The sequence below is a fragment of the Antedon bifida genome, chromosome 3 (genome assembly GCF_963402885.1).
Source record: "Antedon bifida chromosome 3, ecAntBifi1.1, whole genome shotgun sequence".
Taxonomy (NCBI): Eukaryota; Metazoa; Echinodermata; class Crinoidea; order Comatulida; family Antedonidae; genus Antedon; species Antedon bifida.
In genome coordinates, this window is record NC_136228.1 from 2935444 (window position 1) to 2961249 (window position 25806).

Sequence of the window (25806 nt, forward strand, 5' to 3'; positions counted from 1 at the left end):
TTCCAAGTTGTGTGAATGGTTTTCATGTTCCACATAGTTCAAAGTTCAACATCATTTAACCAGATACACCTCATGGGGTTGTTCTCTCTACAAAATTAGAGCACAATTTACAAAAATATATCAAATCATCCAACTAGAAAAAAAATACTATTATATTTAAATACTTTTAGTGCTGGCATTATCGATTAGTACATAATAATTGGTTGAGGAGACGGTTGAATTCGTACTCCTTCCCACTTTTTGCTTGTTGAAAATTATTTAGTGTCGCATTAGATGGAAATTAATTTTTAAAATTGTACCACATGTCAATTATAACCACTAATAAGCCTTTAGGACAGAGAGTTTGACCAACCAGTTCGGTTTTATTTGCCCTTTGCAAATGCAAAAAAATACTTACACTTTGTTTTGTGTTTATCCAAGTTTACAGAAAATCAATAATCAACACAAGACAAATTTGAGTTTAAAAATAAGTTTTATATGAATTTCACATCGTTTTGCACAAACATTGACAAGATAATTGCATAATTACCATACAGTACTTTTATGAACGTTTTGGTCGTCAACACCATCAAGCTTGCCTCTTTATTGGTCGACACAAATTTGTGCGCATTTATTGCAAAAAACAATGAAAGATTTCAAATCATTCAATATTGAATACAATGGAAATATTGATGGAATTACTGTAAAATAGTCTACAAAAATGTGTATAATCTACATACCACCATGTGTTCAAGATACAATAATGACCTAAAACTAGAAAATAAAAAATTGCTAAACTTAACTATCTTTCTATCTATTCAAGACACATTGAAATTACTAAAAACTAAAACTACTAAACAACAGTATGTAGTGAATACAATACAAAATTGTTCAAAAAAGTGCATCTCTTTACCCAATGTTCTATCTATTTATCTGTTTAGTTTATGGAAAACCAGTCTGTGTATAAACTTAAAGCTTACAATACTAGAAATATATGATAGAAATATGCGACAGCAATTCCTCCTAAAATGATCAGTTTCTGAATTGTTTTTTCTTAAACTAAAGTAGCAAGTGAAAGACTTGATATTTTCTCACGATAACAAATTTATTTGACTTGACTTAAAATGAGTAACAACTTTATCTTATCAAAGAAACTAAACATTTGAAAGGAGGATGAATGACTTTTAGGATACCATATACAATCTTAAAATTGTAGTATTAAGGTTTTAAAAAAAAAACTAACTTCTTAAAAACTAAATTTAACTAAATGTTGCAGCTTAACTATAATCAGCTTGTTGGCAAATATTTCAAACATTCAACATTATCTTATCAAAGAAACTAAAGATTTGAAAGGAGGATAAATGACTTTAGAATACCCTATACAATCTTAAAATTGTAGTAAGGTTTTTCAAAAATTAAAAACTGAATTTAACTAAATGTTGCAACTTAACTACAATCAGCTTGTTGGCAAATAGTTTAAACCAAAATGTTGAATGACTTAAGTATTTATTGTTTCAAGAAGTCCGTAGTTGTTTTTTCGCTGTTTGTATTTTATGTATACAATCATCATAACAACAATAAGGACAACTGTTGCTAGCATACCTCCAAAAACTGACCAACCAAGGGTTTTCTTTGTAACTGAAAAAAAAGAAACATTAATTTAAACAAAATTTGATTTTTTGATTGTTATATAAATTGGACATTATTTGGTAAAAATACTGAAGTAATGTCTATTCTATAAATTTTGCCTCATTTGAAATAGAAGTTCACTGGTGAAAAAAAGTCCCTTTATAGCCAGTCACTACCAACCTAGCCCTGTATGACAGTTCTGTTCATCAGTGCTATCCCCACACTGATCAATACCATCGCATCTCCAATCTTCATGCAGGCAGATCCCATTGTGGCAGACTTCATCAGCAGTACAATCTAATAAGGAAAAATAGTTGATGTTCAATATGTTATACAAGCCTGTAGCCTGGGGGGAGGGGGAGGGGGTTCATAGGGTTCGAAAGAACCCCTTTTTCCAGAAGTGCCCCATTCAAACAAAACCAGGAATAAAAGTTCTAATAAAGAGGTCTGGTAACAAAACAAAAAAAATTTAATTTAAAGGTTCAAACACGTACCATGAGTTGAGTAGGAAATCTCAAATGGAAAGCCTGTCTGACCTTTCCCATTGACATACTTAACGACGATACTTTGACCCCTGCTTTCAAATGTTGCTTTCTCTGAAGTCATTGTGGAGGTGTTTACCAGCGTTGAACGTACACTTGGCCCATCATATATCTCAATATAGTTGCTAAAGATTTTTAAAAGCATTGATTAAAAAAAACTAAAGTAAATACGACTATTTAAATTAATATTATAAATATATTTTTTTAAATTATTTTTATATAGCTCATTATAAGTGGCAGTGGCAGATCCAGGATTTTCAAATAGGGGCCCTAGTGGTGGTATTCACCAATTACAAATTTCTTCTATTTAGTGAATACCCAGCTTAAATACTAAGTCATTATTATTTAAGATGGGAAATATTTGACTGTTGAATACAGGCCTTTGAGCCATGGTATTACTTTGCTGAATTCATCAACACACCTTTTCGTTTGACCTTTTAGTTGAGTTCCATTGACCTGCAACTTTGCTGTGCTAGGAAGTGCTTTGGAACCTTTAACCTTTAAAGGGACAGTCACTATCCATACACAAGTAACTGAAGCACTGGCCTTCTTTGGAAAACCTGGAGAGGACATCTTGCCTGTTGTTGCAGTCAAGTTTCCACCACAATCTAAAACAAGAAATATATCACCTTTTATTTTTCATGTTTCGTTTTTATTATCTGTATCATTCTTTGTTGCCTAACAAGGTTTATGGTTAAATGTTTTTTAAGCAAATAGCTTTTATCAAAACTACAGTCTATTTAAAATGATTTTATTAATCTTCATTACCTCCGCCAAGGAGGTTATGTAGTCGATAGCGTGTGTGTGTTTGTTTGTCTGTCTGTTGTTAGCAATCAAATAGTTATTGCCAGATCTTTACCAAATTGAAACCACAGATAGATATATGGTCAAGGACCACTCCAGGATCCCAATTATACTTTAGGTAGAGTATGCACTCCAGTGGAGTGCCCTTCTTTCTAGTTTTTCATGTTTTGGGGGACAATACATCTTTAATAATGTTTTACTTCTTCAAGAAAAAATATGAAAAAACAAAATGTGTAAAACTAACCAAGGACGGTAAAGTCAATTTTGTAGCCTTGGTCCGTCGCAGCATTTGTCATGGGCGTCTTCATCTCGCTGTTCAAAGTAACTTTGAAGTTGGAGCTGTTTAGGACAATATCATTGGGTAAATCACCTGGCATATACATTGCATTAAAACCACCTTTTGTCACTTCTGTGATTTGAACTGAATGACTCTGAGCTAATTTTAAGATGTCAAAGGTCAAGTACGTCTTCTTGTTGGTGCTTTTTGCTTTGAGGGTTTGGTCACAGACTGAATTCAATGGGTAGGCACTTGGGAAATGCAGTGATGTAATAGAGCCGTATCCCATGCTGGAATCTACCATCTCACTACAGCCTGTTTTAGCAAAAAGAAACAAAGTGTAAATAACAATGAACAAAGAAGCACACAATGAATATTAGAAGATAAATCAAAATTACAACCTCTTTTCTACATATTGCACCACGGGAAGGTGGGGGATGTACAATAGTACAATAATTTATGCCAAATATAGCAAGTTAATCATTAACGATATATTATTACAAGAAATTATTTTATTTTATACAGATGCCTATTCATAATCCTTTTTTGTTAATCTTCTTTTTGGGGGGGGGGGGGACAATACATCTACTGTATTCAGGTAATTTTTTTTGTAAATCATTTCCACTTAGTAATTTACAAGTTTTTAGGTATGGAACAAAATTGAAACAGCTGCCGGTGGCAATGTAAAACAATAACCAGAGTCTACAAAACCATAACACGTAATACCATAACTCCATTTTAATTTATGTATTTTTAATTAAATACAATAGATAAATATAGAATGAATACAATACAATTTGGTTTTTACAGCAAAGAATTTACACATAAAATGAAAAATTTGCATATATAAAAATGTCAATAAAATTCCCAAAAGGTATAACAGCATAATACAGGTAGTAGATTAATAATAATAAAAGCATGTATACAAAAATCATATGCATCAGAATTATAAAGTAATTATACTACAAACTGCAACATCATCAAGAATTCTACTTACTGTCAATTATATGATAGCTAGCAAAGAATGGAAGTTGACCATCTGATTCAAATTTAATCAGAACAGGATCAGCAAGAGGAACGTGGAGAGACAGTTCTTTCGTGCTTCCAGAAAAAGATGCGATATTATGGGATGTATTGGTAGAAAGTCCTTGACCAATAGTGACTTGAGGTCCGCCAGAGACTGGAAGATCTTGAAAAGTCAGCTCAATCATGGAAGTTGAGTCTGAAAAATTTAAATAAATTCTTAATTCGAAAATTACCTTGTACATAATCAAACATTTATATGGATTTGATGAAAATTATTGGTATTTTTTCAATTGATTTAAGTATTATTTATACAGCATACTACTTAGGAAAATTTCAAAAATGTGAAAACAAGTGTGTTTTTTCCCAGTACTATTAACGATTAAATTTAACGATTTCTTTTAATGCAATTATTCAAATGGTGGCGGTAAAAGTGAATTAGTCATTAGCATAAAATACTTTATTCAACATAATAATTCGCAAAATGGGATTTAACCATCGATATAGAATACAGTACTCTATATTAAGCTAAATAGGATTTAATAGTGATAATCAACAACCATAGACTGAATATTGCAAAAATGGTTAGTAATACTTTACCTTTAACATGAGTAGTTTCTGGATTTACAATCCAGTAATTCTCTTTAGCATTTCCACTGAAGCTGGCTCCCATTACATTCCTAGAATAAAGGTGTGTTCCTAAAAAAACAAAAATCATTAACTAAATCCAGAGATTGGTAAACATGAATGTTAAACACCAAGCAGTGTCACTTCACCTTTTACAAAAACTGCTCAACGAAAAAGGTTTCACACAAATTAGAAAGTCAGACATTCCAAAAGAGGATTTTTTTCCATATTATTGTAAAAATTAAATGGTATTAGATTGCTGCTCGTAACACAATACAGAAAGTTTATTAAAGAATGACCCTAAAAATGTCTGATACTTACCGGACTTTACTGCAGTAACCTGCATTGTCAAACTCCCATTCACTAGTTCATCAAATCCAGTTGCTATTATCAACATCGTTCGCGTATTGGAAAATATCACGGGCACGATGCCATCTTCTGGTGTTTGGATAACCAACGGATCGTTGGTTGTTGTCGAGTCTTGGTAGAACTTGACAGAAATATTTCCATTGTTGGGATAATTGGCTTGTGGTAGTTGTGTAACAACTGGTTGAAGGAGGCCGTCTGTCTGGACTAGATGGAAAATACGATTGTTTTCCTGCAGAGTGATGTTTCTAATATTGAAAAAGATAAATAATTAACCTTTTAATAAAAACAAATTGCATACAATTACTGTACATTATACTACTAAACATTTTAAATTCTTCTTAAGCTCTTTCTGCCTACACTATCAAACTTTATGTGACAAAACAATGTGATTTGCCTATATATGGACACGATGATTTCATATCACTACCATATTTGAGCATATCACTACCATATTTGGGCATATCACTACCATATTTGGGCATATCACATTAGTTTGATAGTGTAGTGTAGCTTTAAGTTGCATTCTGAAAGAAGAAATACTGATGACAATTGAAAGAAAAGAAATTAAGTTGAGAAATTCATAATTCATAACTCTGCATAAAAATATTTTTTTTTTATTAATGCACACCATCTTGACAATCTAAATTACACAAATGAAGTATATTGGTTTATTTTTGTATTGTTCCGCAATTTTCGTTAATCTTTTATAGAAAATTTAGCTACATTTTACACTGATTGTTATTACTATTAATTTTAGTTGTAAGGTTTTAGAAGCTAAAAGAATTTGTTTTTTCATACTTACATAACTTCTGATTCTCTTGGTCTAATTACACCCCCAATATCTGAAACGATTGTATTAAATGGAAATTATTGTAATGTGTGGTACTTTATGAATGTTAAACTAAAACTAAAACTAAAAGTACCATTTTTCTTTTAATTTTGTACAGTACATAAGTTTGCACTCATCACTAGTGAATTATCAGAATAGTTCCGGTCCATCAATGACAAATCAAATAGGACGCAGATACATGCACATCGATTGGCACATGGAGCGTTGTTAAAAGGAAACATTAGCGTTCGATGTTTGCCGGCGCTGGACCGGAACCGTACCAGAACAGGTGTGAAATGTCCTGCAATAGCAATTTTCATTTATAATAAATCTGCTAGAGGTCATACCTTGTGCAAATATTTCAAAGGAAAAACCTCCAGTAATTCCCATGTCACTAGAGGTAAAGCTGACAAGCATCATGTTGCTATCGGTTACAAGCACTGGGAGCTCTGTTAGAAAGATAAACACAGTTTAACCAAATTGAAAGTTTACAAAATGAATATTAAAAACTCAGCTTTAACATCAAACTCCATATGAATGACCTTCAGTAGATTTAAGGCCTACTTTTGGATATCCATATTAAGGGAAAAATTTACCATAAAAGGAACAAAAGGGCTGTTTATATTTTAAAGGCCCATTTACACTGGAACGAAAACAATCGATGATAAATAGATAAGCATGCATTTTTCTTACATAAAACAAAAGAAATTAGAACATTTTTCGTTCTAGAACTATAGGATAATCATTTATACTGTCTTTGATGAAATATATAATGTGTTTTAAAACCCAATCAAAATGACGTCATGATTAATAAAAACAATAAAATAGTTATATTGTCATGACATATCAATCAGTCATTTGATTGGACATGTGAAAATATCATTTTCATCAAAGGAAGCATAGATGGTTATCCTATAGTCATAGGATGAAAACTTGTTAAGATTTCTTTTGTTTTGTATTTGAAAAATGCATATTTATCTATTTAATGTCAATTGTTATCGTCCAAGTGTAAATTGGCCTTAACCGCACATCCTACATCTATTCAAAGAACATTTCTATTAAGGGAAAACTTTCTCATGAAAGGAAGAAGGGCAGTTCAGTAAGTCTTAATTGTAACACTACGGCAAACCCCATTTAGGGCATACTCCTATTAGGGTAGGTCCCAAAAAGTGTCCCCTTAATTCTTGGACTACATTATACAACTGTTCCACTCACCTAATGGGAGACCACTTAGTTCTGCAAGATACTCAGAGCTACGACTTGCATCTGAAAAAAAAACTAAATTGTCCTCATCGTCAGATAAGTTGACATCTTTCACTTGTACAACCAGCGTGCAGTTGTCATCAGCTTCTACAAGCCACCAGCAGTTGAGGTCGTTGAGATACTGTTTAGGATATCCAATTGATGAAATGGTAGTTGGCTCTCCATTGGTTGTTAACATAACCACATTAGTGCACTCTATTGCAAGATAATAATATTAAATTATTATTACATTGTATGGAATATTTTTCTACAACGACATTGTTTTAAAAGTAACTTTATTGTTCCCCATTCTTTAATATGGCATTATACTCAATATCCTACTCTTACAGTACATCAACAGTATAAGGCATACAGTATTTCTAATGGTTAGTTTGTTCAGGGAATTTCAGTGGGTCACTTGTTAACACTCTGCAGTGAATTATTGTAACTGCACAACTTAGATAACATCAGTGAGGAGGTAGATCTGTTGACTGTCTGCTCAAAACAGGCAAATAAATATGCCTATTGTGTTTACTCTCCACACCTCATCTCTCTTCTATCCAGTAGATGCACAACAGTCATGGAAACATTACATAATGGTCACATTGTCACACACTTGTTATTTATTTATTTATTCCTTTCAGTGAAACATAAAAAAAGAGCACTGAGGAGAGACAAGAGCTGTCAAAGACAACTATCGTCAAAGGGCGTGTCTCTCCAACTCCAGACAAACAATACAAGCAAAACAAAATAAAGAATTACTATGTACAATATTAAAATCAAGTTTATATGATAAATTTACCTGCTGTAGTGGTTCTAAACAGACCCATTATTAAGGGTGGTGATGCAACATCATAAGTCAACTCAATCAACATCTGATTGGTGTTTGTGACAACTGCATGCACTGGGTTGGATTCTAAAAATAGACATAGTTACTGTACTATAAATTGTTTTGACAAATTGTTAATTGACCAATGTCTATGAATGTAAATCTCAATTTTCTATATTTTTAATAACTTAATAATATAATTTTTTAATAGTTTATATCAGCTGATGCTTTTACGGATTTTTACAAGAGCTTTTCTAACTTTCTTGTTAATAATAGTAAAAAGGTAACATGTGTTTGTATCTATAATTTCACTATAACATTTTTTATTTATTGATCAATGTTTTGCAGAAATTAGTGGCTATCATTGGTAGAAATGAAGATGAGGCTGAATTGGTAGCAGACGTGATGTGAGAGATACATGAAGTTGCAAAATGTAACATCTAAGTCCACAGCGTCTAGAGCAATGATCATTGAAATGGCGCTATACAAATCAACATTATTATTATCATTACGGTAATTTGAATTAAATAATGTTAGTTTGAAGTTGATTGCCTTGAGGGCCATGGTTGAAATCAGAAGAGTTTGTTGTGACCAATCATGTAAAGCCTTGTCTGCACTATCAAACTTTATGTAACAGAAAAATGTGATGTGCCTGCATATTATGGACACGATTATATCACTCCCATATTTGGGCATATCACTACCATATTTGGGCACATCACACTTTTTTTGTCAGACTAGTTTGATAATGCAGACAGAGCTTAAAGAAGATTTTAGAAAGCAATACCTGAGAATTCTGCTAGTAACAATCCTCCTTCACTGATGCCTTCATATACAGCTAGTTTAGCATTTGTGTCTGTGAAGTTTGCATTGTTAAATGACAATATGCTACCCAGTGTAATTGGACTTGATACTGACCAAGTACAAATAAATGGGTGGCTTTCATTTTGATTTTTCAATATTGGTGTTGATATGTATCCAAATGGTGTATCAAGAGGAAAGATAGTCTTGCATTCTGTAAAGATTCAAATTGAAGGCGATATATTAGGCCTACACTATACAGTAAATTGGGTTGAATGTGGAAGGTTACAATCTATGAAGATAAAACTGCACAGCTACTAATGTCAAATCGACACAAAAGGGCCATTTTATAATATACTGTATATTTAATACATTTAATAATACAGTAACTATCATATTATATCGATTGCATCATTTTTACTGTATATCAGGCTAATCTAATATACCATCAGAGTATCTGTATTTCTACACCTAGTCTCCGGCAAAATTAACCCTAAAAAATTTGTGTTTTTTTAGCATAGTTTTACAACACCCCTGTCTTCTGCATTTGATTTTAGGTTCCTCTTAAACACAGGCAATAACGTTTAAAATCTTGTCCTGTCCATTAATAATAGTAATTTTGTAAAATATTACTATTAAAATATTTGTAGCCCTCACCTTCCTGGACAGCACCTTTGAATTTTCTGCTAAGACCAGACCTAGAGTCGTTGCCACTTGTAAATGTAATATTAAGTTTGCCAGACAATGTTTGGATGATCAAATTGTCTGTAAGAAAAAGACGTTACAAATTCTAGTTTCTAGATACATGTAAAAATCATACAATAAATACATCTGGACATCATTACCATGAGTGAGATTATGTGGGGTTCAAGCTTATTGCATTATGCTTGCTTGGATGACAACAAAAAATCCAATCCCAAATAGACCCTCTGCATCAGTGATCTTACAAATAATTTTGAACAACTTACGTTGGATTCCGAAGTATGTACCAATGATGCCATCCTCATCCTCGACAACGATCTTATCATCAGAACCATCCAGATAAAACTCATCAAAGACTAGAAACATTCCGTCTGATATGGTTGCGAACCACGTACATTCAGTGTTGGAATCGTAAGGCCCACCAGCAGCATAATTTGGTGATTGAAAGACATTATCTGAGCTGGTCAATTTTCTACCACAATCTATGACAAATTAAAAACTGATACAATAAATCATTTTAAAAACGGATAATTAATGGTAAAATTAATATTATTTTTGCCTGTTGATTTATTCTAACATGTACAGTACTGTAGCTAAAGTAACAAATTGAAACTGATTTGCAGTATATATCTGTAAATTAAATTAATAATAGAATATTCAATTTTGTTACTGTATATGATGTTATTTTTATTTTATTTTTTTCATTGGATGAAAAAATATAATATATTTGTTGTTGCTGTGATATTGTTTACATTGTTGATTACTCACCAGTAGTAGAAATAAAGTCGGCATTTACAAACCCAGCTAGCAGAAGAAATTGCAGCAATGTAATCAAATTACTGTGCTGTTTGCCCATCATAAATTTTGGTGAGGAATCTCTGTACATAAAAAAAATGTTTTTCCTTGTTAATGATTTTAACCTGTGTTTTTAAGTCTATATACTTAGACAACTGAGTAGTTTCAAAATACATCCATCAGCATCAGGTTAGGCCTACTGTACAACATGCCAATTGCAGGATGAATATAAAACCCATGATTTCTTTTAGTTTTTTTAACTATTATAAATTATAATAATATATATAATAATATATATAATTATTATAGTTATATTATAAATCCTGGGATTTTAAGCAAGCATTCAAAATGTATTCATTTTATATATTTCCCTCTATTAATTAGTAGGTAACCACAAACAGCAGGTAGCTTCTCATACAAAATCGTATTTAACTCAGATTTAGTACATCATGTAACACATGGTCCTTACAGAATACCCACACCAACCATGGAGGTATAATTGTATTATACCTCCGAGTCCATGCACCAACCAGGGAGTTGCAAGTCCCCCTGCACCAACCAACACGTACGCGTGCAAGAAAAGTGAACTCTACTCTTACTAATTATCTAGCTCTCCAAATGACCTTTAAAAATACAACAAGCCTAACATACAGTTCAAAATATAATATTTTTTTCATTTAAATAGTAATTTAAATAGCAAACCGTTTACATTGTTTTGTCTACTACTTCTTTGTGACAAACAAATATGGCGAACAGAGAATCGATAATCAGAGAAGCGAGGTAAAAATGGGAATTTCCCGATTTCCCCAGATACAGTCTGCGTGAGGTCAGTCTGGTCGTGAATAATAAATCAAATATAAATAATATATATTATTTATTGTATAAACTTAAAAAAATAAAGAAATATATTTAAATATTTATTTGATAACACTGTAATTTTAAATTTTAAGAAATAATCCAACAGTAAATTATTATACACTTTTAGGTTTAAGAATAAAATATGAATTGTATACACCAACAAAACAACCACGTGATTCTGGAAACATGGCAGCCTCCAGTTGTCAGAATGTTTTTCTTCGTAGTCTGGTTCGGCGTAATTATATCTTAAAGAAAAATCACCATAATATATTTCTTGGAAATAACAGGCAGTTATCATTTAATAGATTTAGCAATGATAATTTAAACATCAACAAATCTAATGTTATTAGAGCTAGCCTACTCACCTTTGGTACAGCCGCCACTATCGGTGGAGTTTCGTGGGGCCGGAGCTTATGGAATCGCGTGTCGGTTGTTACGGAAAGGGGCCTAGGCGCGAGTGCAAGTTTCTTTTCTTCAGGGCTTAGTGTCGTCCAGGCGCGTGAAATTGAACATATCACCAGACAAACTGATACAACAGGTCTTAAGCTTACATTGTACCAATATCAAGTTTGTCCATTTTGCTGTAAAGTCCGAGCATTTCTGGACTATCATGGTTTATCCTACAACATAGTTGAAGTCGATCCTATTTTTAGAAAAGAACTTAAGTTTTCTGAGTATCGGAAAGTTCCAATACTTGTGTATGAAGGAGCCAAAGAAGATGAACAAGTGGTATATAGTTTTCAACCTTTAAATTAAATTAGATTTCATATTTAAATAATAAATTAACAAATATTAACTAACTAAAATTGTATTTATTGTTAATGTTAATAACATTTTATATGATTAGCAAACACAACAGTATAAATAATTTATGGCCACCAATATAATTCGCATTTTTATAAAATAAATTGTTATTAAGTGATGTTAGAGGTTAGATTAAAATTTTATTGATTAAAAATCTAAACTGGCTGTCGACTATTTGATATAGGCCTGGTCAAGTAATACATAATTACTATAGATGATCCAATGCGTGTTTTCATGGAGTAAAGAATATTATTATTCTTTATTTTTGTGGATTTTTACAACATAAAAGTAAAAATCCACAAAAATATTATTTGGAACCAGATGAATTTATTCAATATTATTATTCTTTAGTCCATGGTGTTTTTTATTACCATAAAATAAATTTTGTTAATAATTTGATTAAATTCACTTTCAGCAAATGAATGATTCATCAGTAATTATAAGCTCCTTGAAGAGCTTCCTGCTAACGGATCAAGATCTTCGTCAAATTGTTACGTACTACCCCAAAATTGAAACCGAGTCAAAGGGATGGATGAGCCGGAAAAATGTGGAATACAGTAATCGTCATGAAATTATGCTGGGAAAACCCGGGAGAACAAATGAAATGAAGTAATGAAAGTTGTGATAGCATTATTCATTTATTTCATTCTTTATTCCATTCATCATACACATTCATAAACATACATTAAAATAAGCATAGTACAAAGAGAAAAAAAAATGGAAAGAGGGAATCTCTGCATAGCATAGCTTTTAAAAATAGAAACCCCCTGCTACAAAAAAAATATACTGTATATAAATGCAAATTAAAGGAAGTTTATTAAACATTATATTATTATACAGATATTTTAATGTAATCAAAATGTATACTGTATGAGTTCTTGGGGATGGGGGATCTGCCTATTATTAATAATTGGACAACCACACTTTACCCTAAAAAAAGTGGTATGACAAGCCAGCATGCCTGCCACCTACCTACCCAACACATGCCATTCATCATATATTGCCATGACATTTCTACAAATTAAACATTTTTTTTACAATTTCTTTTTATTAGACTTGAAAGAAAATGGCGTATATGGGTGGACGATGTTTTAGTTCACAACATTCCTCCAAATATCTATCGCACCTGGAATGAATCCGTACAGGCGTTCAGTTACATAGCGGAAAAGGCGCACTTTACAAGTTACGAGAAGTTTGTTATTCAATACATAGGAGCTCTTGGAATGTATTTTGTTAGTAAAAAGTTGAAAAAGAAGTGAGTGCAATTTTATTTTGTCATCTGAGACGCTGGTTCTATAATCCAATACACACTGTGGTTGCAATCTTGTATAAAGCTTGGCTTGGAAACGAACTAACAATTGGAACCAGTATTTGTGATGGTCAAAACACATGTGTGTCAAATGGGAATGTATGCTTTAAAATTCATTTTCACTAGATCTCCATTCAAAATACATAGTTAATTTAGAATGTACTGTATTTGAACTTGTAGATACAACTTACCAGATGATGTACGATCCTCCCTGTATGATGCGGCAAATGACTGGATGAAATCCGTCGGGAAAAATTCCTTCCAGGGTGGAAGAGAGCCTAACATGGCTGACTTGGTAAAATGTTATTGAAATATAAATTACGCTTTTAGAATCATACTAATTTGTTTTAAATTAGAAACGTAACAATTTTCTTTCCAATTTGTTATTGCAGGCGGTGTATGGTGTGCTGAGTTCCATTGAAGGCCTTGATGCTTTTAACGACATGGTTCGTGAAACTAAAATTGGACCGTGGTACGAGCGAACAAAAAATGCGGTAAACACCCATCGAGGCGCAAAGTGATTTTAAATTACTGGTGCACAATATTCTACTAATAGACTCTAAAAATGAAGTGTGCTTAAAGTTTGACTTTTCTCCGAGCACAATGTGTGAAAATCGCAAAATGTTTTGAGTTTTTCAAGGAAGCGGCTTTGAATAGACTTCACTGTAGGGCCATAGGCCAGTGTTGCGCGACACACATTTGATATAAATCGTATGCAGGCTACGGCTGTTGTTTTTTAACAAAATGTATTAAATTAGTATGATTCATATGCATGTTTTTCAGTTTACATATTTAAAAACTTTTCAAAGGTGTACGAATAATGAAAAAAATTCCATTGTACGTACATGCCTTTAAAATTCGACAAATACTGCTATACTATACGTACCAATGGTTGTATGAATTTTTGTTCTTTTACGTAAATCTTTTTTTAAAAATCAAATAGCTACTTAATTTTGTTTATGAATGCATATTACAATAAACAATAATTACAGGTACTGAGATTTTTGTTTGTTTTATTAGTGAAAACTTTACATACACATAAAAATACTTGAAAAGCATCATTCGATGTGGAAAACATTAAAAGAAAAACAAAATGTAAATCTAATTCAACAACTGTACACAATAGGCCTGATTTTGTTTTAAAACGACCATTTATAATTATATTTACCAAGATAAGAAATGATTGTGGGTTTGACATTTTAATTTCAGTTACATTATACAGTTTGCAATGATAAGATATATGCTGCCCTCAGGAGTTATATATTATTTACTACTTATGTATTTCATTATCTAAAATGTTTACTACTCCATGACAATGGTAAAGTAAAATATACTAGTATAAAAACCATGGTTAAATTGTCAGAAAATTAAGATTAAGCAAGCTGGAATATACATAATTATTTTAACCAAACTAAATGCCACATAGTAAAAAATACAATGATTCCAGTGTAGAGAAAGAAGCTGTACACAACCAATAAAACACCATATTGGTGGAAAAACCAAGATTCTAAGGCAGAAAGGAACATTTTACAAAACTAAGTCGGAAACATTATCATTTGTACAAAATAATTGTTTACATATTAGTTTTGAGTGGATATTCAACGGGCTAAAAATAGCCTATCATTATGAATAATTTAAGTAATTTTTATAAAACATGAGATGACAAAATCCACTCTTCTTCGCCAGTTAATAGTTTGATCAGGCAGTCTGTTCAACTGAAAAAGAAAATAATAAAAACTTAGTTTGTGCTTTTACAATGTCGAATAGAGTAAATTAAGTAAATTGGTATTTATTTTATTTATATACTGTATATAGTCTTGGTAATTTTACCTATTAACACTAAGCAACGTCAACCAGGGGCGCAGCCAGCATGAGGCAGAACAAGATACTCGCCTTGTATGAAATTTCCAGTTTTCACCACCCACCCTAATTCCCCAGAACAGATCGTCACATTTTATATTAATAATTACATTTACATTTGCCTTCTCGCTACAGCCTTGTCAACACTGCCTTGTAGAATAACACCAAATAAGGTGAAAAAAACAACATTTATTGTTTATAAGAAGTTGTAATGTACTTACTGTAAGAAGACATGTCAATCTCCTCTGGTAGTTCACCAATGTTCACTTCAAACCGGTCTTGAACTTCGTTTAACGTCTTGGCGTCCGTCTCGTCTGAGACAAAAGTTACTGCAAGACCTTTTGTACCGAAACGTCCAGCACGAGCAACCTGGTAACAAAATATGTAAAGTTTAGTATCTACGAACTAGTTCATAAAAAAAAATTAACCAAAAAGGAGCCGCCGCTGGTACCACCACCGTAATTTGCAAAAGCCGCCACACGGACGCTAGACGTACCCTATGATGCCAGATGATGATCCTAATTGTAGTCGCTTTGTATGCATGTGGAACTACATGAATAAAACAATTACAAAACTAGCTCTAAAGCCCCTTTTCAGAGCCAAACGCTAGTACAGTTTGATCGCCACGTTTACCAATGCCGGTACTCACTATAAATTAGGGAAACGACCGCTAGTGTACCGTTGCTTTGTTTGAACGCGTAAAAACGTGAATAAAAACAATGCTTACATAATTTTTAAACATCCGAACACCGTGTAAATTTACTAAAGTATGTGCAACGTAATAAAATTGTTATTGTACCGACAAAAATGCTACATACTTGTATTCTTGTACAGTATAAGTTTTCCCTGCAACTTATGACCCTAATCTTTTTGTTTTCTTTTGTAGATCATATATCATTGGTGTATGTTACATATTATGTTAGGCTGATTATAATGCTCTGTCTACACTATCAAACTTTATGTGACAAAAAAATGTGAAGTGACCATATGTGAACATGATGATGTCATATCACTGTACCATATTTGGGCACATCACACTTTTTTGAAAAAAAAAAAAACTAGTTTGATAGTGCAGACAGAGCTTGGATTGTAAGGAAATAGAAATATGTACCCTATGCAAATAGGTATCTGAATCGTCAGGCATGTCATAGTTGAACACAATGTTTACACGTTCAATATCCATACCACGACCGAACAAGTTCGTAGCTACAAGTATACGCTTCTGGAAATCTTTGAATTGTTGGTATCTTGACAATCTGTTAAGATAAACATTGAAAATACACATTAGTTATTTCTTTTTTATAAATCATGGTCAAAATCGACACATTTTGTCTTAGCAAAAATTGTTCAATTCTCCTAAAAATATTGTTTTAAAGTAATTCTAATATCTGCAATTGTTTCAAACATGTTATTTGTGTAGTGTATACCATTATAACAAAAGGTCTTGTCAAAATAGGCTCAAAACTTATTTTACGCAGAATTGTTTTAAGGTCCGTTACACAAACTTTATGCAACAAAAAAAATGTGATGTGCCCATATATGGACACGATGAGATCACTTCAGACATTTCGATAGTGTAGACAGAGCTTTACAGTATTTACCTTTCCTCCTGTGCCATGGACCTGTGAATTGCAATTGCTGGAAAGTTCTGTTCAACCAGTAACTGTGCAAGAGCTATGCATCGTTGCACAGACTTCACAAATATGACAACCTATAAACAAAAATATTATATTACAGTATTTTCCAAGTTTGTTTAGCAAGTTTTAAAGTTATTTTGATGTTCAATGAATTTAACTTTTGACCAAATTTCCAACTCTCAAAACAAAATTATTCATCCAGCAACAACCTTAAAGTGGTATAAATAACCTTTAATATTTTGGTGTTGCACACAGACAGGGGACGATCCCCTAATCCGTTTTTAACACAGCTTAACATCTTATCCGAAAGAAGGTGTTTTTCAACAGTGATGAAATGACATAATTACTACTTCGTTCGAGCCTTGTGGTTGAAGAAAATTTATTTATTTAGTTAAAGACAATTATTATTATGGAATGGACCAAAGAAAACCCATGGTATTTCACAATGCAGCACAAGTTTAGCAGACTATTCCGCTCTATGCAACACCCTTGGAAATTACAATAAGCGATCATACCTGATTAAACTCTAGTACATCAAGAAGATCAAACAGCTTTCTGTTCTTCTCATTATCCTTCAGTTTCACGTAATACTGCTGCAGTCCATGAAGAGTCAGCTTGGTTTCGTCGTCAACGTACACCTCCATAGGCTGTTGGAAAAAGTAGCACACATAGGAATAACGCCCAAAGGTGGAAGCAGTCCCGCGGAATTCACCACAAGGGTTTATACCATTAATAATTAATCCCTTTAGGGACAGAGCCAATTAAACTTTGTGGGGATGCTATCATTATACAAATATTAATATTTTAGGCACTATGGCCCTACATCTATTAAGGAGACACAACAGTACCCAAGAAGAGATCCTGGAAGTGTCCCTTTAATAGATTTATATTAATTAATTATTATTCAAACTTCAATGTTGGATGTGCAGTAAAAAATGTCTAAATGGACATGTCTAAATTGTACATATTGGCAGTAGTGGTATTTTGGTCCAAATAAAATATAATTATTTTTTTTATATTATTAAAAAATAGGTTTTGAACACTGAATTGTTTAAATTTAATTCAAACTAGAATAGGATAATTCGAATTATTCAAAAAATACATTATGTTGTAAAATAAACTGAAAAATATTCCTTCACACAAGGTAGTCTGTGTATACCACCCAAATCACATCATGATGACGGGATTTCCATTTCTGGCATTGGTAGAATACACTTCAGACAACATAACAATCTTGATAGTAAGTGGCAGGCAAGGCAACAACGCGATATGATCATAGAGAATGAGCAAAATTCTTGATCTTGTAACGGCTATGATCGCCAAGACGAACAAACAAATTATAGATGCAATACCTTCTTAAGACAGGTAATGGTGTTTACTTCATCCGAGACGCGGTGATGCAACTAAATCAACCTTCACGCTAGGCACATCTTCTGACGTCTATCGAATCATTAATAAAAGTCCAATTTGGCTTCCAGCAAAAGCATGAATAGAATTTGGTGATCTTCAAGACTTATATGTAGATGAATATGTGAATATTTTGTTTTCAAATTCTCCAGCCTGTGTAATGTGTGAAACTGCATACTGTATATGAAAGATGTTGAATGTGTATATACGCGAAGATTGTGTTTGAAAGCGACAAAAGATGTTGATTTGAATCGCAAACGAAGATATGATCACAATTATATAAAACAAACTCGCTTCCGTGAAACAAAGTTCTTAATAATCGTATTTCAATGTCCAAACGCGTACTCATATTTTCCTTAACTTCGTGACAATGTAAGTAAATAAATGTAAAGTATATTTAGATCCGGAACATGTGAAATGTATGTGCATGTGGCACAACTTGAGTATGTAAATATATACGCGCAATGATGCGTTAAAACCATTCTACGAAAAATTGGCTGTCGTGATCTTTCAATGATAAAGTTCATTCTGGCGTATACTATGTAAATATAGCTGTCATGTGTATTGTAAGCAAGTGCTGTATGTTCAGTGCAAGAGGCACATATAATTGTGTATATTATATTACGCGGCAGGATGTAATAATTGCATTTCTTAAAGCGTAGAGATTCTAAAACACCAGTAGATTTTCATGGCTTCCTTTCACATGAAGAATCGATCAGCTCCCAAAAATGAAGGTTAATAATGATTTGTTGTCTATTGTTGATGAAAATATGTAAAATGAAGTATAATGATTTGTCTGCATGTTGTATAATGATAGTAATGCTGCTATTATGTTTATTGAATTGTAAAATATTGGGGTGTATAATTTAAGTCCTTCATAGTAGAACCGTGTAAAATAGTCCATCTATGTACTAAGTTGACGGAACATGCCATAAACCGCGGGCCACATATGTTGCTTTTAAAAAACGACAAAGAAAAATTAGGCTTCCTCATTTGGCTTTGTGTGCAGGAACCGGAGTACGCTAACTCCGACTACGCTCGATAGAGACTAGCTGCGAAACGAACCAGACCACATCCGGCTGAACCTCGACTAGCTCTAACCAGCCACACTCCAAATGGAAGAGGGTGTTGAGAATGAAGAGGGAGATGTATTTACGTCTTGCATGAATTTCTTGCACACTGGTCGGATTTCCTTGCTCAAGGTCGCACTGAACATCATCACTTGCTTCTCGTGTGGTGTCATTCTGAATATCTCTTGCACATCACGCCGCATATCTATCAAAGAGAATAAAAAATATATGCATTGATTGATGTGTGAATAAAACAAAGACTATTAATAGCAGCCGAGTTTGCACCATGTTGATCACAGTAAAGCTCTGTTTACACTATCAAACTAGTTGTGATGTGCCCAAATATGGTAGTGATATGACGTCATCATGTCCATATATGGGCACATCACATTTTTTTGTCACATATAGTTTGATAGTGTAGACAGAGCTTAAAGTGGATTCAAATTGTTCATTAAAATTTGACATTGGAATTATTTTCCATGCAAGCACAATATTTAAAAGTATTTGTGTTAAAGTCTGTTAAGTGTTACTTCATTATTTACCATAAGAATTTGTAGAGCAGCATAACATTTTAGAAATAACAAAAATCAATTTTATTTGTAACTTTACCACGCAACCTACCTAGTTGTTCTAACATTTTGTCACACTCATCCAAAATGAAATGCTTCACATTCTTCAAATTGAGTGCCTTCTGACGTCCAAGAGCCAGCGTTCTACCTGGTGTTCCGACGACGATGTGGGGACAGTTTGTCTTCAAAGCTTGGACATCCTTAGTGATGTGAAGACCTCCGAAGAAGACACCAACTTTTATAGTGGGCATGTACTTGGAGAAACGTTCATACTCTTTGGCAATCTGATAAGCCAACTCTCTTGTGTGGCACATGACCAGTACAGAAACCTACAGAAAAACAAAACAAAAAGTTAATGCTTATATACTGAAAAAAGGGAAAACAGGTTTTGTTTTCCAATCACCACCATATTTGGTAATGTATATTGTATTTTGGGTACAAACACAATTTCATTTTATTTATTTGTCTCAAAAGGAAATGAACAAAACAATAAAATACACAAGCATTATAGACAATACCTAATAACACAAAAAAAAACCTTGAAATATGGATAGATATCGAATGTGTGAAAATGTCAAAATTATTCTAAAATATCTAGATTAAAACATTGTTAAGTCTGTTTTTCATTAACATTTTTAGTGTACATTAATAATTATATATATATACCTGTCCATCAACTGGTTCAATTTGTTGTAAGGTAGCCAGTACAAAGACAGCAGTTTTACCCATACCAGATTTAGCCTGGCACAGAACATCCATACCAAGAATAGCTTGTGGAATGCACTCATGCTGAACTGTGGAAGATTAAATGACAAATTACTAAAACACATTACAAATAAAAAGCACAACACTAATAATCAAAATACATGATCAACATTGGGAGAATGCACTAATAGTGTTAATCAATGAATTCTGCTACAAATATAGGATTTTGGTGTATACAATATTGTGTATACAGTATGCATGTGGCGGGGTGTCTATTCGAGGAAAAAAGGTACTGAGTAAATGAGTGGTGATCGTGTCGTGGCCTAGCACAAATGAAGTTTGCTTATTTTCTGCTAATTTGCCAAGAACTATTTACAGCACAGCCTGAGCAGTGCATACCTTCTGAGGGATGTTCAAAACCACAATCAACAATTGCTCTGAGAAGCTCAGGTTTGAGAAGGAAATCCCGAAAACCAGAACTGTGGATGGACACATAGGTTCCTTTCACTTCCTTCTTGGCAACTTGACTATCTCCTGCAGCATCTGGTGCCATTTCTGGTTCTTCTTCGTAGTCCAAAAGTACATCTTCATTTTCAGCCATTTTGTTGTTTAAAATTCAAAAGCTATAAAAAGAACAAAAAAATTGTATGAACTTTTCCTTCCTGGAATTCCACAGCATTATTGAAAATAATAATTAAAACACATTGATTGAAAATTATTGTATTATGGATTCTTTCCATTGGCTGGCTAGTTATTGATTTTTTTATACACTCTAGTCTATGGTGCATGCTGGGACAAATTAAAAGCCTAGGCCTAGTCAACCAACAAAGCCTTGTCATAATTATTTTTAGTAATTAATTGTGGTAAAACATTATATGTTTTGACGGCATGCTGTTAATTTAAACATTTTTAATTTTATTAAAAAACATAAAATTACATTTTATTAATATTGTTATCAAAATAATGGATCGATCCTATAAATAAATGGTTTTGATCTCCTATATTCATCCGCCAATCCAATCACAAACAAAAGCTAGCTAGCTAGCTCGGTCTATTCTATAAAGTATTTTATTTCCTCAAAAGATAACGTAAATATTTGTTTCAACTGTTATATTTTTCTTTAAAATAACAACATAGAATAACAGTTTAATTTATATTACTTTATTGAACAGTGCAAACAAAATTGATTGGTGAACACAAACCTTTGAAAAATACAGATTAAAATAGAAGCCACAACTCTTCACTAACACCGAAAGTCGACGAGAAAATGGCTGATGATGCAGCGTCTTCACAGTGGTGACGTATTTGGACAAAACTATTTTGATTTTAAGGGGTCACTAAATCTTTTGTAGTTTTACTAAAATAATATTTAATTATAGCCATATATAGCTAAACGTAATTTAATATACCTATAATCAAATTACTATTGTTTTAATAACTAAATAAAATGGATTGTTTATTAAAATGTAGTAGGAAAAAGAAATATGAAACATGTTATGTTATATTTCTACCCTTTGGTTAATGTGATATACCAATTATAAAAACCACAGTAAAGAAATGGGGATTTTGGTGGTCCAACACGATCAATATGTTAAGTTGAATTCCAGACACATATTTTTCGTAGAAGCCTAATCATATCATGTGAAGAAGTGAAAAAATAAGAGTGAAAAACAACAGTTTTTGTTGATGTTTTTAGTTAATAAATAATAATAATTAAAGGCTTAAAGGATAAGGATTGTGACACGATAACAATATGAATGGTCATACGGGAATTGGTGGAGATAAAAATGAATCTTCAGACGTTGAGAGTGAAAATCAAGAAGACATGATGGTAGATGATGTTGAAGAAACTGAGCAAGGTGGGTGGTGGTGGTGAATGGATTCCATGATGGGTGTATATCTATCTAGGCTGACTTTTAGGATAAATCCAGGCCTAGCCCTAATGTTGAATCACCTGCAGTGAGCACTTGGTTGGCCTGGACTTTTAAAAAGACTGTTTTCCCTTCTTTTCACCAATAAATACTGTACATCATTTATTAGAGAGTTTTATTACTGGCCTGGGCCGGGTTAGGGCCTACTCTTTTTAACTAAAATTTGTACTAACTAGAGTAGTTTGGCATGGGATAGTTTTGTTCTTATATATGGGTTCTACATTACTAATAATAATAATAATTACATACAAATGTTTTCTCTTTTTCACATGCAGCAGAATATGAATCGCTGAATAACACGATTGATCAACTAGACAATTATTTAACTGAACTTGAACAAAAGAATGACGACCTTATTGTCAAAATTCAGGAATTGATAGATTCAAGTCGACAAGCTCGTGAGCAAATTGAAAAAGAGGAAGCGAAAGATGATGATAAGAATGCAGATAAAGGAGGAGGGAAGAAAAAGGGGAAGAAACCACCCGAGCAAATAGAAGGCATGCCTTATGCTACATTATAATAATATCATGAGAATCAAGAAAAGTAGCTTTAAATTAAGCTTGGTTCCCACTAGAGACACAAAGCAAGGACGTAGATGCAACAAAAAAAGTTTGCCAATTACAATACAAGTAACTGAAATGGAAAAATCCATCGCTTGTAACTTGCGTTACATCCTTGTGTTGCATCTCTAGTGGGAAACCAAGCAATAACGAATACCTTATTTAGACGAGCAGCAGTTTCAGCAGAATTCAAACCCAGAGTGGAAACATACAATACAATTGATGAAAGAGCATCGTCACAGCCTCGCAGCACATGTAAAATGTGTGGAGGTTGGTGCACCGAATTATGCATGGTAACAGGCGTATTTGACTTGATTTGAATTTGACTGCTGTTTTGAGCAGATACAATTTCAGCAGATCTAGATTCTTGCTGTTCATATGCAAGCAGTCACAAACACTTTGAGGTGATTGCTAGTGACCAGTCGAATACGCCCTAATTTGATACTCATTACATTACATATCAGTAAACAGTTACCACAATACAATGCTTGTCTACAGTATATCTGGGTATAACCAACTAAAAATGATATTTATTATTTATATATACAGATCTAAAAAGAAAATCCTTGATGTGATTTTAATTGAGTGCCAACATGAAATTTTATTTTATATTTTTAAAGGGTGTACGAATAAAGGTGCTGAAATATTTATTTTTAATGTAAATATAAATTGAAGATGAATTGAGTATCCTACAAGTAAATGATGTACAGATTAAACTGTACTCTAAAAATCTTCCGTATTAAGCCTCCAGAATTGATCGGACCCATAACAAGTTCTTGCGCTTTGTCGGCCCAGCAGCCAACCTGCCTCCTATTGTTTCCCCGACATCTAGGAGAGCAAGACAGGACTTGCACTTCCTGTATAAATGTCTTACTTCTAAGTTTGATTGTAATATTGTTTCGTTGTTTTATTTTAATGTTCCTGTTCGTAATCTTCGTAGTAAACCCTTTCTTCATGTTAAATTTTCTCGTGTCAATGTATGTAAAAATGGTATTTTCTGTAGACTCTCGTCTTTGTACAATTCATGTCTTTTAAAAAATAATTCTTTAGATATTTTTAACTGTAATTTTTCTCAATTTAAATGTATTATTAATGAAATTATTTAAATAATCTTTTTTTCATTTTGTATATATTTATATTGGCTCATATTTTATAGTTTAGTTATTTTATTTTCAACCTGTTATTGGTGTTTTACACTGTTGGTTTGAAATAAAGAATAAAAATAATAAGTGGGTTGTCTAATGTTGTTTTAGTTGGCGACCGATTTGAAGAACTGATGAAAAAGACTAGAATTGTATTGTTCTTTGTGAATGAATTTAAGTATATTAATCGTTTTCCAAATACTGTATGTGTTATTTATAGAATTATTTCTTTCCTATTTTTTCATATGATATAATATCAAATAGTGTTTTTAATTTATATATTATACTTGGAAGAACCTGCCTTGTGAATTGTTGCTAAGATGAGGGCATATCACTTTGTTCTGTTCAACCATGGATTAATTTAATCCATGGTTCAACCATTCCATTATCTTAATTCATACTCTACTTGATTTCAACGTAATAGTCAATGGTCAGTTTTTTGAGTTTCTCAATCTTTAAATTAAAATAATATAATTATAGTAATTAGTATATTGGTTCTCCTACATGTAAGTACTGTAAAGGGTAGCAATGAAGGTTTAAAATTTAAGAAAGTACACTTAAAATTAGCCTGAGCAATGCCTGATGGGAAGGATGCCTAGTAGCAGACGACAAAAGTGTACTCCTTATGTAAATTATACAATATTCTATATTAATATTTCATATTATCTTCAAATAACATTCCTAGATGTAGATGCACTTTGACCCATTTAAGTTCCTCTAATAGGGGACCATCACTGTTGGAACAGCAATATATTTAGAAGGTGGAGAGCTAAAGATAGATGTATTTAAAGTGGCCTTTACATGAGCGAGAGGGCCTTTATTTTAAGTGGTCGTAACGAATGGTTTTGGAAACGAAATACCTGGATGTCATTAATATGCAATGGCAGGGAATAAGGGGGTGTTTTAAACAAGGGAATCCATAGTTGTTGTATATTAAAACTAGAGAGTTAACCAATCAAAATCCACAAAGTGTACAATTGTTTTAATGACAATAAAAAGTAATAATTGTAGATGTGCCTATATCAGATCATCATGTTCATTTACTGTATACTCCAACTTACCCACAAATATTACACTACTATATATGGATACCATATGTACTGATCATTGAAACATTAATCATAACTTACTATATAGTTATTAAATACATACCTTAGATTGTTAAACTTGTAAAATAATGTACTGTAGTTTAAATAAAAAATATAGTGTAGGAAAATTGATATAGTTCACATTTTGTACAAAGTAAATATACTTATCAAATGCAGAGTATTTCACCCCCAACAAAGTTGGTGTGTGTTAAAATATACCAAACTAAAAATGTACACCGTACAGGGATCAAAATGCTGTATACAGGTTTTCCTTCCCTTACATACAGCTGTATGTAAAACAGGGGACAAACCCCCTTCTGTTCTCTCTTGTGTATGAAGTAATATGTACCCTGTACTGTAATCATGAGATATCCAATAAAACATGTGCAATGGTCACTACAGTAAAAGTGTTGTAAAT

General features: G+C 32.6%; 4 protein-coding genes across 4 annotated transcripts; 2 read left to right on the forward strand and 2 right to left on the reverse strand.

The window, feature by feature from the left end:
* Nucleotides 1-459: 459 nt before the first annotated feature.
* Nucleotides 460-11250, reverse strand: LOC144837701 (cubilin-like). The gene is made up of 17 exons (XM_078692919.1): nucleotides 11158-11250; nucleotides 10422-10531; nucleotides 9920-10135; nucleotides 9609-9716; nucleotides 8938-9165; nucleotides 8124-8237; nucleotides 7295-7537; nucleotides 6427-6528; nucleotides 6053-6092; nucleotides 5203-5495; nucleotides 4855-4953; nucleotides 4229-4453; nucleotides 3199-3546; nucleotides 2572-2758; nucleotides 2103-2275; nucleotides 1789-1905; nucleotides 460-1617 (listed from the first exon to the last, which is right to left on the reverse strand). The coding sequence occupies exons 2-17, from the start codon at nucleotides 10510-10512 to the stop codon at nucleotides 1478-1480; spliced, it is 2724 nt and encodes a 907-aa protein (XP_078549045.1). The 5' UTR covers nucleotides 10513-10531; nucleotides 11158-11250; the 3' UTR covers nucleotides 460-1477.
* A 228-nt stretch (nucleotides 11251-11478) lies between these two features.
* On the forward strand, nucleotides 11479-14203 carry LOC144838668 (prostaglandin E synthase 2-like). Its single transcript, XM_078694103.1, has 5 exons — nucleotides 11479-12035; nucleotides 12526-12719; nucleotides 13165-13365; nucleotides 13600-13714; nucleotides 13812-14203. The coding sequence occupies exons 1-5, from the start codon at nucleotides 11493-11495 to the stop codon at nucleotides 13938-13940; spliced, it is 1182 nt and encodes a 393-aa protein (XP_078550229.1). The 5' UTR covers nucleotides 11479-11492; the 3' UTR covers nucleotides 13941-14203.
* A 212-nt stretch (nucleotides 14204-14415) lies between these two features.
* On the reverse strand, nucleotides 14416-22023 carry LOC144838667 (spliceosome RNA helicase DDX39B). Its single transcript, XM_078694101.1, has 10 exons — nucleotides 21870-22023; nucleotides 21067-21290; nucleotides 20629-20756; nucleotides 20015-20291; nucleotides 19480-19598; nucleotides 17432-17563; nucleotides 16881-16990; nucleotides 16391-16535; nucleotides 15501-15648; nucleotides 14416-15134 (listed from the first exon to the last, which is right to left on the reverse strand). The coding sequence occupies exons 2-10, from the start codon at nucleotides 21266-21268 to the stop codon at nucleotides 15118-15120; spliced, it is 1278 nt and encodes a 425-aa protein (XP_078550227.1). The 5' UTR covers nucleotides 21269-21290; nucleotides 21870-22023; the 3' UTR covers nucleotides 14416-15117.
* Nucleotides 22024-22299: 276 nt separating this feature from the next.
* LOC144837709 (uncharacterized) lies at nucleotides 22300-25795 on the forward strand. The gene is made up of 2 exons (XM_078692934.1): nucleotides 22300-22526; nucleotides 22874-25795. Exons 1-2 carry the CDS (start codon nucleotides 22421-22423, stop codon nucleotides 23116-23118), a joined length of 351 nt encoding a protein of 116 aa, XP_078549060.1. The 5' UTR covers nucleotides 22300-22420; the 3' UTR covers nucleotides 23119-25795.
* The last annotated feature ends 11 nt before the right edge of the window (nucleotides 25796-25806 follow it).